Raw genomic sequence first — 23,877 nt, forward strand, 5'->3', positions numbered from 1 at the left:
GCAATGAATTTATTTTTCACGAAAACATGGGATTTTATACTCATTTAGGGAGTCTTCTGGGGCTCAGATGTGTCTGAGAATGGCATTGTTTGCTAAAATAAAAGGAAGATATTTTGGGAGCTCACCAAAGGATGGCATGAATATCATTTGTGAAACATGTTTCAAAACAAATCCATATGCATGGAAAAAAAAGGCATCTGAAATGCCAGGATAATAAAATAAAATGTGAATTTGTTTTCTTATATATCTTAATGCACAGGGTCCATGATTTTTAACTTAGCATCCATTCATAACACTTCCGTTAGAGAGGATTTACAGCATGAGAAAAAGGGGAGGGGGCAGGAGAAAGTGCACATCCCTATCTGGTGTCACGTACTCATTTAACACTCTCATCACTAATGCTACACATCACTGCTTCTTGAAAATTATAGTCACAGCTATGTATTTACTGTACCATTAATACAACTCATCCCTAAGTATTGTCTACACTAGGAGTTGGGACACTTAAGGTGCTTTTTCAGGGGTTTTAGGTCAAGAGGGGGAGCTTCAGAAAGGTATTTGCTGGGACATGAGCCCTCCCCATTAGAAGGGTAAGCCTGACTTTTCCACTGAAAAGCGGCCTGTCACACTCATTACAGTGCCAACGTGGGAATCCCAACTCAGAATTCTTTTTTTTTTTTTTAAGATTTTATTTATTTATTTGAGAGAGAGAGAGTGAGAGAGAGCATGAGAGGGGAGAGGGTCAGAGGGAGAAGCAGGCTCCCCACTGAGCGGGGGAGCCCGATGCGGGACTCGATCCGGGGACTCCAGGATCATGACCTGAGCTGAAGGCAGTCGCTTAACCGACTGAGCCACCCAGGCGCCCCCCAACTCAGAATCCTTAACAGCTATTATCAGGGACAGTATCGACTGGAAGACGTTTTATATTCTGGGTGGAGATATAATATGGGCCATGAGAGAAAGGACTGAATTAAAACAAAAGAATCCCTCCTTCAAGTAACATGGAAAACATTTTTTAAAAAATCCACTCTAGGAGTCATGCTCCATAAAACGTTTTAAAGAATTCAAGGATAAGGAACATAAGACTTTATGAAGAAAACGGAGTTGAAATGGCAAATATAACTTTTAGGACCGTAAAATACAAAATTAGGCAAATTAAGAATTTTTTCTCCCCCAGATATTATCATCCTCCTCTTCCTCACACTTGACACTCGATAATCTCATCTCTGATTATCGAGTGCTTACCTTCATGATACTGGAGGTCAAACTTCAGTGTATCCCTCCCCCAAATTTATAATGCTTTATTAAAAACGTATCCCCGACTGGTGTGTTAGGCTGGTAGAGAGCAATATTGAGAACCAGATGGCATGCAGTAAAATACAGAAGGTAAGAGACTTTCATGCGGACAATGATGGTGGCTGATGGCCCGGAGGCAGGAAGGGAAAGGCCAGGAGCTTCTCCCCAACACCTGTAACTTGAGTTCATTAACAGCTCCTGCAACACGGTGAGTTTTGATTTGTTGGACCCAGGGAAGATGATGATTTCATGTATTTTTGTTTTTTGGGTTTTTTTTTAAAGATTTTTATTTATTTATTTGACAGAGAGAGATAGCGAGAGTAGGAACACAAGCAGGGGGAGCGGGAGAGGGAGAAGCAGGCTTCCTGCCGAGCAAGGAGCCCGATGTGGGACTCGATCCCAGGACCCTGAGATCATGACCTGAGCCGAAGGCAGACGCTTAACGACTGAGCCACCCAGGCGCCCGATTTCATGTGTTTTTGAATTAAAATTTTCAATTTAAAAATAAGAAAACAGAATATATTCACAGTAGAATTCATGATATGGGAGAAGTCCCAGTTGGGAAAGGGATGTTCTATTGCCAACTCTGAGGACGATCGAGGGAAAGCACAGAGCTGTTTATTTGGTGTATTTAGAGTAGCAGAGTTACACAGACCACACGGACGTCAATGCTAATAATTTTAAGGTGCATGCCGGTGATTGATTCATTCTAACACCTACTTCGTGTTTGACGATGGCAGTGTGAACATCTGAGATCTTTATTACATAAGCCCTGCACCAGACCATCTTCACATTCAAAGGAACCTGTGAATTTTTCAAGCTGCAGATTATATCCCATTAGTGGGTCAGGAAGTCAGTTTGGTAGGTTACACTAGGGATGTTTTGTAACAAAACAGAAGAGGATATAAAATATATGAGCATATGAGCATATGTAAGTATTTCATGATCTTGTTTCAGTTTTAGACATTTACACATATACACATATCTGTACTCATGTATGTACTCAACTATACAAACACTGACACATTCTGGTAACACAGACCTTCCAGTAGACGCAGGCATATTCTTTTCAGCCTTCCCATTAAAAATAATAATAATAATAATACAGATGTCCCTGGTTGAGCACTACTGGGGGTCAGCCGCTGTTCCCAAGCTCTTCTCCTGTATTGTTATTATCCTCCTAATAAGGCTAGGAGACGGGTATTACCATCATCTATACCTTACAGACAAGAAGACTGAGATATGCAGAGGGTGGGTAACTTGAACAGCACGTCCCCAGCAAGCAGCAGAGCTGGGATCTGATCCTGGACAATCTGACTGTGGAGACAAGCTCCTGTGGTCTCTACCTGAAAAGCCGAGAATGAAGGGAACCTGTGTCCTCCTGAGACAGAGAGCCCGTTCCATTGTCCAAGTCTCCCCGAAGGCTAGGAGAGCCTGTTCTTGAACGCAGATCTCCCAATTTCCAGTCCTATGCTCTCCCTAGACCTCATACAACAGTATTCTTAGTAAAAGCGGCTTTGTGAAGCTGAAATCAAACAAGTTCAAAATAAATGAAAGATACACATAAGTGTCCTTGAAAGAGAACGTATTTATTTACATCACTATTTCCTTTTTACAACTCCTACACTTTTAAATAATAAAATTTTCCATGAAATCCGGTAAGCTTTAAATTAAGATATTTTAACAGAAGAAAATGATCACAATATGATTTTTATTTACATGAATTTCCAAGAGTTTTAAATAGTCCTTTTGAAACAGCACAATATAACTAAAAGCTCTCATTTAGAACTTGCATCCTTTCCCAAAACTTTTAGTTTAAGAAATTAAGCTTATAATCACCTCCCTGTAGCTTGGATTCTTAGAGACGAAGATCTGTCAACACACTTACAAATACAAACCTGCTTCATAAATGATCCACGTTTTGGCTGCAAACGGCACCTCTTTCACATGTTTTGACACTAAGCAGAGATTTTTTTAGACACATTAAATTGCTTTGATTAAAACTTTCTGGAAATCTTCTGGATCAGTCACACAACTGCTTACGAGTCGGGATGCATGGATTCTGAGCACTCAATTCAATGTACGAGGATGGGCTGATCTCCGGTTCAGCCAACTCTGAAAGCGACGCACTGGGATCCGGAACTTCCCTGGGGCAGCTTAGGTGCACTTTCCTCCCCATGGCCAGTCCTGTTTGGGAGGCTCCCTTTTCCTCTGATACTGCACATGTGAATCACTTACTTTAAGAACCTACTATTCATAAAACGACTTCCAACAATAACAATGGTCAGACATCCTACCATGTCACACTGAGCGATTTCAAATATTTATTAGTGAAACTACAAGAGAGGATAGATTTTCCTAATATTTTAAGCATGAGTTCCTCTGAAGAGTTGGTATAACATCCATTAAAAAATAGAAAAGATTAACTTTTACCATGATCAAAGCTACAGTTCACAATGAAAAGCTTCTACAGCTCCGTCCACCTTCTCTGTAAGAACAGCCGAGGGCCAGTCTTGAACTTCACGCGGCAGCAATAGAGGTATCATCCGCGAGCCGGCCCTGTGGCTTGAAAGAGGGGAAACAAGATGGGTTTATAGGACAGTAACAACAAAAGCTCTATTAATTGAAAAGATCTCGAAATTCTTGAAACTGTTTCATAAAAATGGAATAAACGGGTGCAAGTATCAAAATCACAGTTGTTTCTCTCCTTCTTTCATCCCACCTTCTCGCTTCACTTGAACCTGGGGGGTGGGGGGGCAAGCTGCAGGGCCAAGGTGCTGCCCCTGTCCCCTCTGCCCCCAGACACCGACACTGCCAGACGACCGCATACCTCCACTGGCTGAATCCGCCTCATTTAACTAGTCACTAATTCTCTCCACCCTGGGTCCAAGCAGCTACTGATCGCGCGCCGGGAGCGTGTGAAAGGGAACCCATTTGCCATCCCTGCTTCAGGGATAGTTTTATTTTCTCTCTTGCTCAGGGCCCTCCTGCATCCCACGCTTGAAGAAGGCCACAAACCTGAGCTAATAGACAAGTTCCTTGGGGATTCAAGGCCTCCCAATCTCCTGTTTGTAAGAAAGAGCAATTCACAATGAACTAGAATATCTAACAATGAACACTATAAGGATGGAAGCAGCAGATAAAAACAAAAATTTCCCTTTCCCTAAGGTCACTGAAAAAAAACTTAAAACATCATATCACAAGAGTAAAGGCTACGAATGAATAAAAGTTATCGTGACTGTGCTTAGGGGTAAAACTTCTGACAGGTTAGCAATACCTCAGGGAGTCATCAAGGAACTGAAAAAATGAAATTCTTTTTTTTTTTTTTAAGATTTTATTTATTTGACAGAGAGAGACACAGTGAGAGAGGGAACACAAGCAGGGGGAGTGGGAGAGGGAGAAGCAGGCTTCCCGCAGAGGAGAGAGCCCGATATGGGACTCGATCCCAGGACCCTGGGACCATGACCTGAGCCGAAGGCAGTTGCTTAACAACTGAGCCACCCAGATGCCCTGAAAAAATGAAATTCTTGCAAATAATCTTACTAAGCAGATGTACATTAGCAGACCTTTGTGGGAAAAGCATGAGATGGTATTCAGGACATGAAATAGAACAGTGTTACAACATCATCACCAAAAGCCACTGGCTGGGCTTGAAGCAGAATGGTTCGGGTGAGACTCCCTGAGACAGGGAGGGAGCACTCCTGCTTTCAGTATGTTTTACGCATGTATGTGTGTGAGTGTGTATGTGTGTGTACATACGTATACGTGTGTGTGTGTATGCATGCATACGTGTGTAAGTTAGGCCTCTGACATTCAAGGCAGGAACGGAATGAACTAAAGAACAGGTGCTTGGTCTTTCGTACTTCACATAATCTTTAGTACTGATAGAGGATGTTCAGTTTCAGAAACGGAATAATGGGGGCACCTGCGTGGCTCAGTCGGTTCAGCGTCTGCCTTCGGCTCAGGTCATGATCCCCGGGTCCTGAGACCGAGCCCCGCGTCTGGCTCCCTGCTCAGCGGGGAGTCTGCTTCTCCCTCTTCCTCTGCCCCTCTCCCTGCTTGTGCTCTCTCTCTCTCTAATAAATAAAATAAAATCTTAAAAAAAAAAAAAAAGAAACGGAGTAATGGCTCAACCTGGTTATATCCTTACCAAACACAGCTTTACCAACAGGGACAGAAGACAAGAACATCATGCAATCAGAAAACTGGAATCTACTTTTCAAAGGAATAAAAATATTAATCCGGCCTTGAAGTAGGGCAGCACTGTCCAAGAGAACTTTCCGTGATGAGGGAAAAGCGCTAGTTAGTGCTGTCCAACATGGGAGCCACCTGTCACACTGATTACTGGGCACTTCAAGTGCGGCTAGTGCAACTAACTCACTCTTAAATTCAATTCTAACTAATTGTCATTTACATCTCAGTAGGGCTCACATGAGTAGTGGCTACCGTACTGGAATAGCACAGCTCTCGAGTTTAGTAAAAGTGTGAAGGGATGTACAACTTGAGTCAGTAAGACTTCACTAAGTGGGAAAAGGGTAATCCTCAGTCACTGTCCTTAGCGTGACAGGTCAAACAACTGTCACTCTAAGATTTCCCAGCTGATAAAGGAGCCGGCTCTGAGGATCCCAGCCAACTTTTTCGGCAGCAGTCAAGTTACTAGAAGGTAGTACTTGTATTTAGAAAAAAGAGCATGGCAGTTAGGAAAGGGCATGCAAGCTATGCTAAAACTTACAAATGTTTATTTTCCTGGAACCTTTCCTAATGGATTTAAGCACTACCCAGAAGAGGTTTACTGTGGAAGAACGTCAGAAGACTGAACTAGCATGAGCTGGGATTAGGTTGGGTGTACCGAGCCCTACAGGGAAAGGAATGAGATTCATCGGTGGACCCGAAATCCTGATTCTCCAAAATGATCAACTCTCACATCTCAAACAGGCGATGTTTGTGCAGCTCTGTCTATGTGGACACCTACTCCCACGTAACTAAAGCTGTACTTCTGAATTTGGGAATAGCACACTTCAGGAGGTCACTCATGCCGCCACTGCTCCCCACCCGGGTCTTAAGACCTTTCCCCTGCAGGGTGACCTCAGACATGACAGGAGGAACAGCAACAGACGTGGCCTGTGAATGTGAACAGGTGGAAATGTTTAAAAAGCCACAGCTGGGGCGCCTGGGTGGCTCAGTGGGTTAAGCGTCTGCCTTCGGCTCAGGTCATGATCCCAGGATCGAGCCCCAAGTTGGGCTCCCTGCTCAGCGGGGAGTCTGCTTCTCCCTCTGGCCCTTCTCCCACCCCCTGCTTGTGTGCACACACTCTCTCTCTAACAAATAGAATCTTTTTAAAAAATTTAAAAAATTAAATTAAATTAAAAATTAAAAATATTGGGCGCCTGGGTGGCTCAGTTGGTTAAGCGACTGCCTTCGGCTCAGGTCATGATCCTGGAGTCCCAGGATCGAGTCCCGCATGGGGCTCCCTGCTCGGCAGGGAGTCTGCTTCTCCCTCTGACCCTCCCCTCTCTCATGCTCTCTCTTTCTCATTCTCTCTCTCAAATAAATAAATAAAATCTTTAAAAAAAATAAAAATTAAAAATTAAAAATATTAAAAAATAAAAATAAACTGCTGTTGGCGTGGGCAGAGGTTATGTGGGACATCTCTGTACTTTCCTCTCAATTTTACTATGAACTTAAAACTGCTCTAAAAAAACAGTAAGTCTTTTTAAAAAGCCACTGTTTAAACACAGGAGATCTGTAAGTATGAGATTTTTCTTTTACAATTTACAAGTATGGTGCTTGGAAACGTTAATAAATTATTGTTTTGCAGATGGAAAGATAAAAAAAGCTAGGAAGATTATAAAGGATACATTAACACAGACTAATTTATCATTTACCCCATCCCAGATTATGTAAAGAAGGGACAGTTCCTCCAAACTTGAATAAGACAGACACAAAAGAGGCAAGAAGAAGCAATGTGACATGTCCTTCCAAAAGTGAGTATAAAGTTAAAACAGAAGACGGTGCACAGGACGCGTATATATCCATGTATACCGGAGTTAGAGGAAGCCACAACCAGCTGGAGGGAAGCCTTAATGTTAGGCAGTGAGAACAGCTTCAGTGGAGGTGAGCGCTGTGCTGAATGAACCTCCCGCGCAGCCTGGTTCGCTCTCCCCCACACCGACCATGACCATCCTACACATTCCTTTACCCCAGGAACCTGGACATGGTCCCCGTGTAAAACATCAAAATATTCAACCCGAGTACAGCTTCTGACACAGGATCATTTTCAGAAAAGGCCCCAGTCCAGTATTACACAGAGAATTAGGAACATTCAAGGATCATGTTTAGAAAGCGGATCCATTTTGACTAAAAGCTAGTTACAAACTAACTACAATGTAAAAACATACTTTACTAAGCCAAAGAAAAAACACGTCAAAGGATCCTGCGAAGGTAAATCATTATCCACCTAAGGGAATGAAAACCTTTGAAATTAGATTCTGTGAAATAATAGCAACTTTACAGAAATGGAACAGCAATACCGCCAAACTCATATCAGAACAATCAAAGCTATCAGTCCCAAAATACTGTTTAGTGAAGCTTATGTGAAAGAAATACCTCTGGTTTGTTTTCAAGACAGGAGACTTAAAAAGCAGACAATTTCTAAGCCTTACCTTTACAAAAATACTGGTAGGTATAAAACGCCTGAGCAGTTGATTTGTGAAGTGAGGAAATCTAAGCAGGTTGACGTTGAGAGATGGCAGTTGCTGGTATCCAGCCATCAGAGGGTAGAAATTATATAACATTTCCTGTTCGGTGCCAGGGAGGATCCGTAATCGAATCTATAGCATAACAAGTTGTAGAGAAAGACAATCAAATGTACACGCTTACAGCATCCTCACGGTGTCACCCCTTAATTATTCACAAGTGAGTGGACACCCAAATCTTTCTGGTGAAATGTTCTCTCTCTCCTTATTCCACCTTCCAGACAGATTCTAAAATACAGGGCTGAATCAGGATGACATGGGGACTACACAGATAATAAATGCATTAAAAAAATGTGTGTGATTTCTACCAAGATCTAAACAGCAACTTGCACCAGCTTAAAAAGGGGAACACGACGTGGATCAAGATTTTGTGTCTGAGACCAGGTAGATTTTTTACAGTCACAGTATGTTATGAGATAACTGGTAGAAAGGTATCTTTGTATACATTACGTCAACGTAAGACAAACTAGTTGTTTCCGGTGTTTTCTTTTAGGGGATCTTTGTGGCGAGGTAAATGATGTCAGGGGAAAAAAGGATGTTTGTCATCATATATTTTTATAAATCAATATGTGAAAAAGATCAGGACACTCTAGAGAAGCTTCCTCATTTGCAAATGAGTACATATAGTATGTTCATGTGTCAAAGATAGTATGTCGTGTACCAATATATAAGAGCTAATATGATATGTATTCTATGTTATAAACTTAAATTAGTGAATGGACTTACAGTATGTTTCATATATAATTCTATTTTACATTTAACAACAAACATAGCATTCAGAATATGTACAGCACAGATGACTAGTCCAGGTAGACACTTCTGAGTATTAGGACACATTTGTTCTTCTAGTTATGTCCTCGTTGATGAAAAGTATTCACTGACTATTGAGTGGTGTCTGTTACCCACTTTGACAGTAGAAGACAGAATTCTCACTGAAATACGGTTTTGCCCGAAAGTGTATGTTCCATTCAAAAACATGAGGAACTTTTCCACCTCTGATTTGAATGAGTGAATCAAAACACCTGAACGATTTTTTATTTTAAATATAAAATCGTGTCTAACTGTGCCAAAGATGAGTAAATTCTGTGCAAGATCAAAAATCTCTAAAAAGGTTCACTGATCGTTCAGAAGAGAAATCAGGCTTTTTTTTTTTTTTCTAAGTAGGCTCCACACCCAACATGGGGCTTGAACTCATGACCCCAAGATCAAGAGATGCATGCTCTTCCGACTGACCCAGCCAGGCGCCCCAGAGAATCAGGCTTTTAATATGGGTAGTAAGGCCTCTAGGCCTCCAGTTAAAAGACACAAATACACACACTCACACACACACATACACTCAGTAGTAATAAAAGGGAAATCTAAAATTTTCAGGAATCCTATTACAGTCCAAGGATTTGTAAATTCTTGTTTTATAAAAAGAAAGAACTTACACGTATGATCTCAATGTGAAAAGGGTTACCCACTTAATCCACCTCTATATGAATTATACTTAATCTTTAAAAGTGGCTAAAAGTGCTCACTTTGGCAGCACATATACTAAAAGTGGCTAAAAATTTCCTATCAAAATAATAGGGACCACAATCAGCCTTATCAGTTCGTTTGTAAAAACTTATATATAGCTCTCCATTTCCTGGCCACACTTCTCTATCTACATAAGCAACCCAATGAGATATGACCTATACCTGTTTAAGACCTGAGAACATGAAGGCATCACTGGGCTCCACAGAAATCTCTACATCTTGAACTAAGTTAGTCTTGTTCTGTAGGTGATACTTGACAGGTAAGGATTCTCTGACACGCCCAAATGATGGCAGATCTGCAGAGAAAGAGGCCACATTTCTTTTGGTTAAAAAAATAGTTCACCATTTATGAGTTCTTTTTGTAAATGAATCTCATTCCGTAGACATAGGATTATTTAAATTAGTGATAATACTCACTCTCGCTAAATAAGAAAATTCTTTGATTGGACAACAGCCCATGGGACTATGATAAAACAGGCCCAAAAGAATCAAGTCTCCTTCTAAAGCTGATTGGCCTAGAAAGAGTCGTGGCTATCAGGAGGTGAATTATATTTTAGGAACTTTTCAAGTCTATAAAACATTTCCCTAAATATCCATCACAGTTCAAGAAGGAATGATAGGCATCACGTGCCTCCTGATGGGAGCACACACCATTAGCTATGAAGTATTCTTGCCAAACACTTGAACCTGAATCTGATCAAGACTATAGATCTCACCACCAACTCCCAGGGACCCTCAAAAATGATTACAACGCAATCAGCAAAATCCAGACTATGGGAAGCTCTATAGGACACCCGACTCCATTTCTTTAACAGATGAACAGCAGGGAAGAGGGGCAGGCAGTGGTGGTGAAGGACGTGATGGAGTAGAGAGGGGGGGTCTTCCCGAGCATAGATTTCAAAAGTACGAGACATCCATCAGCTGCAACGCGAGACCTTAAAACAATCTAAAGAACCTTCAGAGTCGACCAGGGAAATTGCGACACTGGAATTTGATAATATTAAGAAATTATTCCTAATTTTTAAAGATTTTATTTATGTATGTATTTAGTTATTTGAGAGCGCGAGAGAGAAACAGTATGAGAGGGGAGAGGGTCAGTGATGATAACAGAATTGTGTTATGTTTAGAAAAATAACCACTAACATTAAAGATGCAGACAGAAATATTTATAGATGAAATAATAGCTGGGATCTGCTTTAAAATAAGGGGAGTCGGAGGCGTATGCAGAGGTACAGATGAAACAGGACTGGTCAGAATCTACTTCTGTAAATGCTGGGCATTTTTTACAATAGAATTTTTTAAACCTTAGAAGCTAAAATAGGTATTCTTCCTGGATTCTCTTCCTCAAGTACAATCTGATGCCTGCGTTACCTGCGTTCACGTGGAGAGGAATGTTTTCTACGATCACGTGTGGCAGAGTGATGGCAGTACTGATGACAGGGACATTCCCCACGGCTGAGGTCCTGCGGCAGAAAAGGGCAGCTTTCAAACCCAGGCTTCCCGCGAAAAGTTAAAAACAGGAAATGTGTATGTGCACCGGCGTGTTCCAAAGGAAACAGAAATTACTTCTACATTTTCTAGAACTTTACTAACGGAAACTGTTTCGTGAAAAGCTTTTGGAATCCTGCTTGTGGTTTGAACGTTTCCAACGCACAAATGCCATGACCCACGGCTGCTGCTTGGCCCCAGTGGCGGAGGGCGAACCGAGCACGCCAGGGGGCGCACCACCGAACCCAGTGTTTGGTAGCAAAAGGCTCTCAGTGTGGGTGGCTGCGCGGTGACCGACACTGTGACAGAGACCTCCTTCTCACCCTGCAGCCGGCTCACAGCTGAGCCGGGACCACTTGCAAGCGGACCACTACAACGACTCTAGAAGCACACAGTAGAAACCGAGGAACTAAAAATACGTTAGAATTAACCAACACAGTGCCATTCCAGCACTAACAGAGAAAAAGGGCGCACCCTTAGGAAACTGTCAGTATCTTCCCCTCGGTTACAGTTAGAATGGGAACTACAGGGCCAGCTGGCTGCTACCTGACCAAGGAGAGCCCCTAGGGAGAGTCTGTAACTAGAGGCAGAAGAGCCAACACTCTGTGCAAGTTATCGTACAGCAGAAGCAACAGGAAAACCCATCTAACCCTTTATCACTAAGAAATACGTCTCTCTGGTACTACAGTGGCATGAGGGGATAATTAAGCAGCGCCTTCACAATACCACTTTAATTCCTAGAAACATAAATTAAACTGAACTTCAATGTTTAGTAAATTCAGAAGTGGGGAAAAGAAAGTTTTTTAAAAACAAAACTACATTATTTTTCCGTTCTCATTTTTAATATTATCTTACCCACTGTTCTAAAATTTATGAGAAAAAAAAAACGGAGTCATGCTAAGAAAATAACACATAAAATATCACGTATCTACTTCCCAGCCTAAGAAAACATAACAATATAGCTGAATCTTCCCATGTACCCCTTCCTGCTTGCACTCCCCAGAAGTAACTACTATCCTGAATTTGGTATCTATCATTGCTATGCGTTTCTTTACACTTTTCCAAATTATGTATGTAGCCCTAAGAAGTACACAGTGTTTCACATGTTTTCCAACATTATATACATGCAATTTGTTCATATTCTGAATATCTGCAGTTGCTTTGTTCACTCACTATTAAGTTACCAGGTATAGCTCTGGTTAATTCATTTTCACTGGTAATACAACATTCCATTGTATGACTGTGCCACGATTTATCCATTTTCCTGTTGATGGATATTTAGTTTCTAACTGCTGACTATGATAATCAGAGGTGCAATGAACGTTCTTACATACATCCTTTGTGTGCATGTTTAAGACTTTTCTATGACTAGAGGGTATAGACATCTTCAATTTTACCTGGTCCTGCTGCATTGTCTTCCAAAGTAACTTTTGACAAACCATGCATTGTTAAATCTTTTTATTTTTCCAAATTAGTGGGAGCACATCGGAATCTCAGATTCCTAGTGAGGTCATGCTTCTCTCTCTATGTTTACTAGCCATTGGCTTCTTCTCTTTCCCTTACACTGCATACTCAAGATTTTGCTCAACAACTTTCTGTTAGGAGACTTGTTTTTCTTATGATTTGTAGAGGTTCTTTTTTTTTTTTTTTAAAGATTTTAGAAGTTCTTGATATGAATTCTAATACACTGTCAGTTTTACATATTGTAAATAGCTTTTCCCAATTTGTATTTTGTCTTTTCACTTTCTACATGGCATTTTTAAATGAACTAAGAAATTTAATTGTAACAAATCAAATTCATCAATTTTAGTGGCTTATACATTTATGTCTTGTTTAAAGGAACTCTCCCTATTCCAAAGTCTTAAACAATTCTCTTATTTTGTACTAAAAGTAATAAAGTTTTGCTTTCCACAATTAGAACTTTAGGATACCTGGAAGTGATTTTTATATACATTGTAGAGATCCAATTTTTTCCCAAATGGACACCCAATTGTTCACCACTACTTGTAAAACAGTTCATCATTTCCCCACTGCTCTGTAATGTTACCTCTCTAAAATATAATTTCCATATGTGTGGATCTGTGGATCTATTTCTAGACTCCCTCTTCTCTTCCACTGGCTTATTTACAAATCCCCAAGCCAATACCATAGCAACGACTACTGTAGCTTTACAGTAAGTCTGCGAATTTAGAAGAGCAAGTACCCTTGCCTAGCTTTTCTTCTGGAGTATCTTGACTATTTCTGAGGTTTCGCCTTTCCATAGAAACTTTATGATCAAGAGTGTCAGATTCTACAAAAACAAACCAAAATAAGCTTTTGGGATTTTGAAGGAAACTGCACTGGTTCTATAGAACAAACAATATTAGACCTATCCAAATCCTACCCGAGACCATTTTGTATATTTCCCCATTTATTTAAGAACTTCCTTTAATGTTTTAGAAGTTTTATAATTTTCTCCCTAATGGTGACACATGTTTTCTATCTGATATACTCTTACTTACCTTATAATTATTGTTGTCATCTGAATGATACCTATTTTAAAAGTACATCGCTGGAGGTTTATTACTGATATAGAAAGCCAACTGGATTTTGTATATTGAATGTTATATCCAGCAACCTTGCTGGAACTCTTAATAATGCAAATAATTTGTTGATTCACTTGGGTTTTCTATGTAAACAATCCTACTGACTGCAAGTAAGAGAAGTTTTTCCTAATGTTTTTAATGGTCCTGTTATAAGAATTAATTTGGCTAAAATTTCATCAGTATATAAGGTCACAAATTGTGACAAATACAAATGAAAGTTTAATGATCCTTTTTAATCTTTGTGTTTTTGACAAATGGTTAGTGATAGCACGTGACTTCTAGTCTTCACCCTAGGACTGAAAGAAGCTTTCAAATATTAAATGACAATGACAAATAATAAAGACATGAGAATAGCACATACAAGGAAAAAAAGACAGGGCTGATATAACTTACCTCTTCCAGGAGATAATATAATGCCCAGTTGCTACTCCACCTTCAACATTTCCAACAGATGGGCACCGAAGACAAAAGCATTCACTAGCACTCTCTCCAGTCTGTAAAACAACTACAAGAAATAGTTTTTATAATCCTTATGTAAGGATTTTCCCTATGAAAGGAGAGTTTTACCTCCGGTAGTGGAACAAAAAAAGAATACTTTATCAGTTATACATTATTTATAGAGACTTAAATGCTAAGGCTCAGAGATGTTAAATGACTTTTTCAAGGTCACAAAGTCCCTGTCCAGGTCCTCAATATTCCGTTATAATAAAAAGAGGCGAAGCAGCTGTAGGTCTGTGACAAGTTCCTATGGGAACTAATGAAAAGGTAAAGTCTAGAGTCAGGATAATACTATTTGGTGATTATTTTTCTTTCTCCCCATTATTTCATGTCTCCAAAGAAAACATTTCACGGTAGGGAAAAAGAAATTTTTAGTCAACCCTTAAGGTACTCAAAATGTCATGCCAGCCAACTCGGGCTTTCTCTGACATATGCACATTACTGACACCATCAAATGGAAACACCTTACATGGTGCCTCGTTATTGCCTAATTTGGTTATTTACCTCTTACACAAGGATGCTGTCCTCTTGCCAAATTTAGCCTAAACTCCCGATGACAAGACAAAAGCTCATCTGACCTGAGGTCTCCCTGCCTGTCAGCCCTTCGCAGCCTGGGGGGGGGCCCCTCTTTTAATGCAAGCCAGCAACAGGGCCCATGGAGGGCCGATGTTAGCACATCTGTGAGTAAAACTTTCAAACGATAATAACAAAGTCTTTAAATATTAACTAATTGTTTTTATGGTTCTCCAATGAAGAAGGCTGTGAGAAATTAATAGTTATGTTGTGAGTAGAAAGGGAAAAAAGCTGGGCCAATTTCTACTTTAATTAACTACTTTTAAATAATTTTTAAGGCCTAGGAAATGATACTGTAGCCCAATAAATAAAACACACATTAGGGGCGCCTGGGTGGCTCAGTCGTTAAGCCTCTGCCTTCGGCTTAGGTCATGATCCCAGGGTCCTAGGATCGAGCCCCGCATCTGACTCCCTGCTCAGCGGGAAGCCTGCTTCTCCTTCTCCCACTCCCCCTACTTGTGTTCATGCTCTCACTGTCTGTCAAATAAATAAATAAAATCTTTAAAAAAAAAAAAAACCACACACATTAATTCAAACCTTTTTTTTTTTTTAAAGATTTTATTTATTTATTTGAGACAGAGAGAATGAGAGAGAGCACATGAGAGGGGGGAGGGTCAGAGGGAGAAGCAGACTCCCTGCCGAGCAGGGAGCCCGATGCGGGACTCGATCCCGGGACTCCAGGATCATGACCTGAGCCGAAGGCAGTCGCTTAACCAACTGAGCCACCCAGGCGCCCTAATTCAAACCTCTTAAGATACCTTTTTTTTTTAGAACCTGGGACATTCATATTGCCTCCCCCTCGCCCCACCTTGCTCCACCAAGTCCTCCTTAATTCTAGGAAGTTAACCAAAATGATATAACCTTTATTAACAATTAACATCAGGGTCAACTTTATGACCTAGTAAAGTTGTTATTTTTAATATGTCAAACATAAATTTTGTAATGCATGAGTTCCGGTGTTCTTAGAGGTGGGAGACAGAATAATGCCATGCTACCCCCTTCCCCGAAGATATTCACATCATAGTTCCCAGAATGTTGCCTAACCTGGCAGAGAGGACTTTACGGCTGTGATTAAGATAAGGATCTTAAAATAGGAAGATTTTACTGGATTACCCAGTTGGGTCCAATGTAATCACGAGGGTTATGAGGGAAAGAGGGAGGCAAGAGGGAGTCTGAGAAAAAGAGGACAATGGAAGCGGGGGCGAGAAAAGAAACATGAGAAGATGCTACACTGCTGGTTTTGAAGACGGAGGAGGGAGCTGGGAGCCAAGGAATCCAACTGGCCTCTGCAAGCTGGAAAGGGCAAAGGCAAGGATTTTCCCTAGAGCCCAGAAGGAATGCAGCCCTGCCAACACCTTGATTTTAGGACCTCTGACCTCTAGAACTTTCAGATAAATCTGTGTTGTTTTAAGCCACTAACTTGGTAATTTGTTACAGCAGCAAGAGAAAACTAGTAATGGGAAATTCAAGGTGGACATTATTCATTAATTTAATAAACACTTATTAAATGCCAACTACTATGAGGCTGGCAACACAAAGAGGATGACGTCATGGCTCCAGCTCTTCAAGAGCACACAGCATAGTGGAGGTGCCATAACTGCAAATAAATAATTACGATAGAACGGTTAAGTATTATCACATGTACAAGATACTCGGCGAGTAAAGAAGGAAGACGACCTAGCCCTGCTTGGGAAGATCAAAAAGTCAAAGCTTACAGGAGTCCTGAAGAGCACACAAGAGTTTGACAGCTTGAAAGAAAAAGGAAAGGGTTTTGGGCCAAGGTACTACCATGTTCAAAACCAGAGGGAGGCGATGTTTGCTGACTGTAAAGTTTGGCTTGGTCGAAGTCTGGGAAAGAGGAAGGGGAAGAAGAGAGGGTGGTGCAGAAGCTGGAAAGGGAAGCTGCGCTGGGAAAGATCTGGAATGTCATGAAGCTTTTTAAGTGGGAATAACAAGCTCAGAATAGTTTCTTGAGAAATCAAACTCTGGCAGCAATAGGAAAGGCAGAGTAGGGGAGAGAATGGCAAAGAGGAAACCAGCTAAGGAGGTATTCCTGAAGGCCAGAGGAGAGATGGTGACAGTCTCTGGATTCAAGACACATGGAGAAGGCAGAACGTGGGGCTGGGCTGGATGTGCACGCATGGAGGGCATCTAGTTTGTGTCCGTGGGCCCTCGCTGGAAACAAGCGCGCACAGATTCCTCTAGCTGGACCGCAGAATGCAGGCGGCCCAAGGTTGCGTGGCAGGTGAGGACTTGTAGAAAAAGTAAGGGAGCCAAAGTCAGGATCCTGGAAATGACCAACATTGAAGGGGCAAGAAAAGGAGTCAGCAAAGAATGGACAAATAACTAGCTTGTGTTGAGCTGTAAGGAGGTAAGCACTGGGCTGAGATTTTCATATAGATTATCTCATCCAGACTATCTCATACACGTGATCTTCTTTAACTCTGAGAAATGATAAAACCCAATGAACAGTCCAACATAACAAAAGAGCAAGCAGTAGGACTAAGAACTGAATCTCGTTCAGTGTGACTCTAAATCTCGTGATTGTTCCAAGTTGGCACAGGGAGGAGTAAAGGAAGAGGACACAGAAACAAAGTAGAACCAGAGGCAATGACTTCCAAAACCACAGGAGAAAACCAAGTTTCCAAAGACAGAAAAACAAAACTTATGAAGGCATTCTGAAAGCAGAAATGGGTTTTTTATTATTATTACTTCACAGACTGTGGGACCTATTTGTAGCATTTAAACAGAGAGGTTTAGGGACATGTTTGATTTTATCTATCTGTCTGTCTGTTTGCCTACCTATTTTACCTATCCTCCTTTATGATGACTTTCCTAAAATGCACATAAGTGACTATAAAGCCTGCTTGCTCTTTTGGTGTCTTGAGAACCTAGCATGGTGCCATACAGTGAACTTGATAAATATCTGTTGATTATTTATTGATAGATATTAAAACTTATTTATAGGCCAGATGCAAAAAAATACACTGGAATTCTAAAACTACTCAGCTAATTTTAATCTGTATTCCAAATCAACTATATGACTTGTAACACTGATGTCCAGTAGTAGATAGATAAACAAATAGAGCAAATGACTCATTTATATTTGGTTTTAAGAGTATATCATGATTTTTTTGCATATAATATTTACCCTTATAATATAGCTGAGCACAATTTTGCTTGGGTTAACATTCAAACTCATTTTTTTTCTCCCTAACAGCTCAAGAAGTATACAAGCCCAAAGTATGATGCACCAGAAAAGTAATATCCTGGGTTTAAATCTCTTCTCTGTACTGTTTTAGCTGATTTAGAAAACGTATTGTCTACTCTTTTATATTTCCCCCAAGTTTTTTCAATAATCATCTTTTACCATTTCAAGTTATACATAATAGTAAATAATTAAAAATTAATAAGAAAAAAATAATCTATAAAAAATCCAAGTATGAAAAAATATTTTATTGTCAAGTACATTTTTCAAAGAGTAACTTCCTTATAGTAGCAAAAATCTTATCTTTTAAAATAAGGTATACTCAAGCAAACTGTAAGTGATACTAATTCTACCTTAATTCTAAATTTATTCACTTTAGTGAGTGTCAGTCTCAATTACCGTCCCTTAGCAAAAAGCTAACTCTTACACTGGTAACCTACACACACACACACACACATTGTCTTCTAATTAAGTGGGATGATCCACATTCTCACCTTTGTCCACTTGGGACTCTAGCTGATCCACAGGAGCCATAGAAGGAGCAAGCTGGAGCTCACTGGAGACAATAGTGAGGGCCCAAGGTGAGGCACTTAAAAGGTCGGTCATCAATAGAAAGGGGATGTCTGCATAGACCCTTTCCAGGTGCTCAAACTGTCACAAATGAAGACAAAAGGTCTGTCTGGAACTACAGTAATCCATTTTCTTTTTCTGTTAATTTCTATAACTGAAATGATTTCCAAAATGCTTCACAGGAACATACCTTTGTAGAGACAAATTTAACCGCAACATCAAATGGAAAGACAGTTTCTATAGTTACAGTTTCATCCTGCAAGAAAATTTAAAGGGCACATTCAATGGCTTTTCTAAACTTAAAAATAGTTTTAAAAATAGAAGGTGTATAAGACACAATCTGTAACTGATAATAAATAATCTCAATTTATATATTAAGAAACTAGGATCTTCCCCTCAGATAGTATTTGTAAAAACCTATGTAGAGAGACCAGACCGCTATTTCTAATAAATTATCTTATGGTTTTATAACAGTTCACATGGCAAAGTGCTTTCTAACACATTAATTATCTCAGGATCTAGTAAAAGTGAGCAAGACAGGCACTGTCACCATTTTACAGAAGAGGAACCAGAGGTTAAGGAAGGTTAAATGATTGGCCTCAGCCCACAAAGCTAGCGGCGCAAAGCCTAGAATCTGAGTCTTCTTTTTGTCTAAATTCTTTGCCTTGACTCAACACAAGATGACTAATAATAATGATAGTAACAATAATAAAATATGACAGTGCTGTAATCACTATACAAGCATTATGTAATGTTCGTAATAACTCAAGGAAAGATGCCATTATACTTGCCATTTTTTTTAAGGATTTAAGACTTCATTTATTTATTTGAGAGAGAGGAAAAGAGAGCTCGCACGCGTGTGCAGGGGCGCGCACACGGGCATGCGCACACACGCAGTGGTCGGGGGGGACAGGGCAGAGGGAGAAGGAGAAGCAGACTCCCCGCTGAGCAGGGAGCCCGACACGAGACTCGATCCCAGGACCCTGAGATCACGACCTGAGCCGAAGGCAGACGCTTAACTGACTGAGCCACCCAGGCGCCCCTATACTCATCATTTTAAGATGAAGTGGTCATACATAGCTAGTAAGTGACAAAGGCAGATTTCACCCTTAAGCTTGTACTCTTAACCAACGTGCTACGTCTCTTCCCTGAGTCTATTCACTAAACAATGGGGTTACTATGGCTTTGGAACCAAACCACCCATCCCATTGGTGAGAACCCTTTAAAAAAAAAAAAGTCACGTTGATTAAAAACTCAAGGCTGTACAAATGCCAGGTAGATGTGGGTTTTAATCCTTGAGGACACATACTTATAACCCTGAGGACTCTGGGCACAGTGAGGTGACCGTGGGGAGGGGACATGATCTCTGAGTCTCAGCTCCATGATCCTCACAGGGCTGTTGACAATGAAGTGAGACGATGCATATGCAGGACCAGTGGAATGCCTAAACCATGTTTATTATTATTATATGCTTCAAATACTTCCTCTCAATACCATCAAGCTAACTTTTTAAGAACGTGCAGTAAGTAGGATATTGATGGTTGAAAACGGATGCAGGGGTTCCATGATGTAAAGCCTAGGGCCTCAATATTCCCCCACCGAAAAGATATATGGAAATGAAGAAGCAACTCAGTGAGTAGCTTCAATGTGGCCTACTTTAAATTTCCACATGGCCTACGAAGCAGACACACATGCAGGTAAAAATGAGATTTAATCCAGTGAAGGGAAAAGAAATTACATTTAAATTTCCAAAATGTCTTGCAAGTAACACTAGGACCTGTAAGACAGACATTCCATGAGAAAAGCGCTTCTTAGTAAAATGATTTTGAAAGATAACCAACACAGCCTGTTGTGAAATTCTCAACACACATTAGCAAATTCAATGCTGTGCTAAGCCCTGAAGTCCAAATATCTGTTTAATACCTTTTAACCGAACATATTTGACCAATTCATTCTTTTGTGTAACATCTATTTCTGTCCCTCAGAATTAGTGTCCCTTAAAAGCTTACCTTGGGAATGGACTGGCTGATAGAAGAATAAATAGCTTCTTTAAAAAACTAAAAGGCAACCTACTGAATAGGAGAAAATGTCTGCAAATGACATATCCAATAAAGGGTTAGTATCCAAAATATATAAAGTACTTACACAACCTAACACCAAAAAAAAAAATCAAATAATCCAATTGAAAAAATGGGCAGATGACATTTTCTGTGGACAACAGTATGGAGGTTCCTCAAAAAATTAAAAATTGAATTACCGTGCGATCCAGTAATTCCACTATTGAGTATGTACCCAAAGAATACGAAAACACGAATTCAAAAGGATATATGCATCCCTAGGTTTACTGCATTATTTACAACAGCCAAGTTGTGGAAGCAAACCAAATGTCCATCAACAGATGAATGGATAAAAAAGATGAGAGGTACACCTACACCCACACGGTGGCACACTATTAAGTCATCAAAAAGCATGAAATCTTGCCATTTGCAATGACACGGATGGAGCGAGAGAGTGTGATGCTAGGTGAAATAAGTCAGTCAGAGAAAGACAAATACCATATGATTTCACTCATGTGTGGAATTTAAGAAACAAAACAAATGAAAAAAGGAAGAGACAAACCAAAAGACTCTTAACTATAGAGAACATACTGCTGGTTACCAGAAGGGGGGCGGTGAGGGGATGACAGAAATAGGGGAAGGGGATTAAGAACAAGTGGCATGCATGCAGAAGAATGAAACTGGACCATTTCCTTACATCACACACAAAAATAGACTCCAAATGGTTGAAAGACCTCAATGTGAGACAGGAGTCCATCAAAATCCTAAAGGAGAACACAGGCAACAACCTCTTTGACCTCAGCCGAAGCAACTTCTTCCTAGAAACATCGCCAAAGGCAAGGGAAGCAAGGGCAAAAATGAACTATTGGGACTTCATCAAGATAAAAAGCTTTTGCAAAGCAAAGGAAACAGTCAACAAAACCAAAAGACAACCGACAGAATGGGAGAAGATATTTGCAAATGACATATCAGATAAAGGGCTAGTATCCAAAATCTATAAAGAACTCATCAAACTCAACACCCAAAGAACAAAGAATCCAATCAAGAAATGGGCAGAAGACATGAACAGACATTTTTCCAAAGAAGACATCCAAATGGCCAACAGACACATGAAAAAGTGCTCAATATCGTTCAGCATCAGGGAAATCCAAATCAAAACCTCAATGAGATACCACCTCACACAAGTCAGAATGGCTAAAATTAACAAGTTAGGAAACGACAGATGTTGGCAGGGATGCGAAGAAAGGGGAACCCTCCTACACTGTTGGTGGGAATGCAAGCTGGTGCAGCCACTCTGGAAAACTGTATGGAGGTTCCTCAAAAAGTTGAAAATAGAGCTACCATATGATCCAGCAATTGCACTATTGGGTATTTACCCCAAAGATACAAAAGTAGGGATCCGAAGGGGTACGTGCACCCCGATGTTTATAGCAGCAATGTCCACAATAGCCAAACTGTGGAAAGAGCCAAGATGTCCATCGACAGATGAAGGATAAAGAAGAGGTGGTATATATATACAATGGAATATTATGCAGCCATCAAAAGGAATGAGATCTTGCCATTTGCAACGACGTGGATGGAACTGGAGGGGATTATGCTGAGTGAAATAAGTCAAACAGAGAAAGACATGTATCATATGATCTCACTGATATGAGGAATTCTTAATTGCAGGAAACAAACTGAGTGTTGCTGGAGTGGAGGGTGGGTGGGAGGGATGGGGTGGCTGGGTGATAGACACTGGGGAGGGTATGTGCTCTGGTAAGCGCTGTGAATTGTGCAAGACTGTTGAATCTCAGATCTGTACCTCTGAAACAAATAATGCAATATATGTTAAGAAAAAAAGAAGAAGAAGAAGGTAGCAGGAGGGGAAGAATGAAGCGGGGAAATCGGAGGGGTGGACGAACCATGAGAGACGACGGACTCTGAAAAACAAACTGAGGGTTCTAGAGGGGAGGGGGGTGGGAGGATGGGTTGGCCTGGTGGTGGGTATTGAGGAGGGCACATTCTGCATGGAGCACTGGGTGTTATGCACAAACAATGAATCATGGAACACTTCATCTAGAACTAATGATGTAATGTATGGGGATTAACATAAGAATAAAAAAAAAAATCAAAAAAAAAAAAAAAAGAAGAACAAGTGGCATGCACCTCAGTAATATCACGTCCTGAGGAGAAGAGAGCACTGCACACCACTGTAGTGTGATTCCGGGATCATTACTACAGAGCAGACAATTATTTTAAAAAGGTATGTTCCGGGCGCCTGGGTGGCTCAGTTGGTTAAGCGACTGCCTTCGGCTCAGGTCATGATCCTGGAGTCCCTGGATCGAGTCCCGCATCGGGCTCCCTGCTCGGCAGGGAGCCTGCTTCTCCCTCTGACCCTCCCCCCTCTCATGTGCTCTCTCTCTCTCTCATTCTCTCTGTCTCAAATAAATAAATAAAATCTTTTAAAAAAATTAAAAATAAATAAATAAATAAATAAAAAGGTATGTTCCAAGTCTACTAGAAGCTTCATTATCTGAAGTAGAAATGACATCCAAGGCTGAGGACTCTAAAGCTGCACAGAACAGTACTGTTCTTGTTTTGGAGATGAGGAAATGGAGGCCAGAGGTTTCCGTGGCTAGCCTGAGCACCAGGTTAGGAGGCCACGCTGAGACTGGCACTCTCACCTCCTCCTCCACCCCCCAGGATTCATCCCAGTGCATCGGGCTAGGTGAAGTCTTTGATATATTCAGTGCCTTCCCTCCTTCCACTTGGGACATACTTCTAACTCTCTTAGGATGGGGTTGCCTCTCACGGACTCACGAAACAGCCGATGGCCCAGAATCTGCGCTATAACCTTCCTACAAATGGCCAAACTGACTGGCCTTCTCCTCTGCTGGCTGAGGGCCCACTTCCCGAGAACAGGCCAAAACAACACAGGTAAAACTAACAAGACAGTAGATATCGTGATTTCCCATTACTAAAAGAAGATACAAGCAATTACAGACAATATGGTTAAATCTAGACAAAAACATGGCTCCCCCAAACTGCTGTAAATAGAGAAGAGACCAAGAGAAAATACACCAGGGGCGCCTGGGTGGCTCAGTTGGTTAAGCGACTGCCTTCAGCTCAGGTCATGATCCTGGAGTCCCTGGATCGAGTCCCGCATCGGGCTCCCTGCTCAGCAGGGAGTCTGCTTCTCCCTCTGACCCTCCCCCCTCTCATGTGCTCTCTCTCATTCTCTCTCTCTCAAATAAATAAATAAAAATCTTTAAATAAAAAAAAAATTTATAAAAAAAAAAAAAAAGAAAATACACCAACAAGGTGACAGCAGTGGCCTCCAAGTGA

The 23,877-nt window shown here is 40.8% G+C and overlaps 1 protein-coding gene across 1 annotated transcript in view; it reads right to left on the reverse strand.

The window, feature by feature from the left end:
* Positions 1-2,864: 2,864 nt before the first annotated feature.
* The window catches only part of TRAPPC11 (trafficking protein particle complex 11), a 48,122-nt gene continuing 27,109 nt past the window's right edge, over positions 2,865-23,877 (reverse strand). The window contains exons 24-30 of the mRNA XM_035004274.1: positions 18,684-18,749; positions 18,418-18,574; positions 14,038-14,149; positions 10,943-11,034; positions 9,734-9,867; positions 7,959-8,126; positions 2,865-3,861 (exon numbers count right to left, since the gene is read on the reverse strand). Coding sequence (XP_034860165.1) covers positions 3,817-3,861; positions 7,959-8,126; positions 9,734-9,867; positions 10,943-11,034; positions 14,038-14,149; positions 18,418-18,574; positions 18,684-18,749 — 774 coding nt within the window. The 3' untranslated portion in view covers positions 2,865-3,816. The remainder of the gene's footprint in view (positions 3,862-7,958; positions 8,127-9,733; positions 9,868-10,942; positions 11,035-14,037; positions 14,150-18,417; positions 18,575-18,683; positions 18,750-23,877) is intronic.

The sequence above is a fragment of the Mirounga leonina genome, unplaced genomic scaffold, assembly GCF_011800145.1.
Source record: "Mirounga leonina isolate KUSES-001 unplaced genomic scaffold, KU_Mleo_1.0 Mir_128, whole genome shotgun sequence".
Lineage (NCBI taxonomy): Eukaryota > Metazoa > Chordata > Mammalia > Carnivora > Phocidae > Mirounga > Mirounga leonina.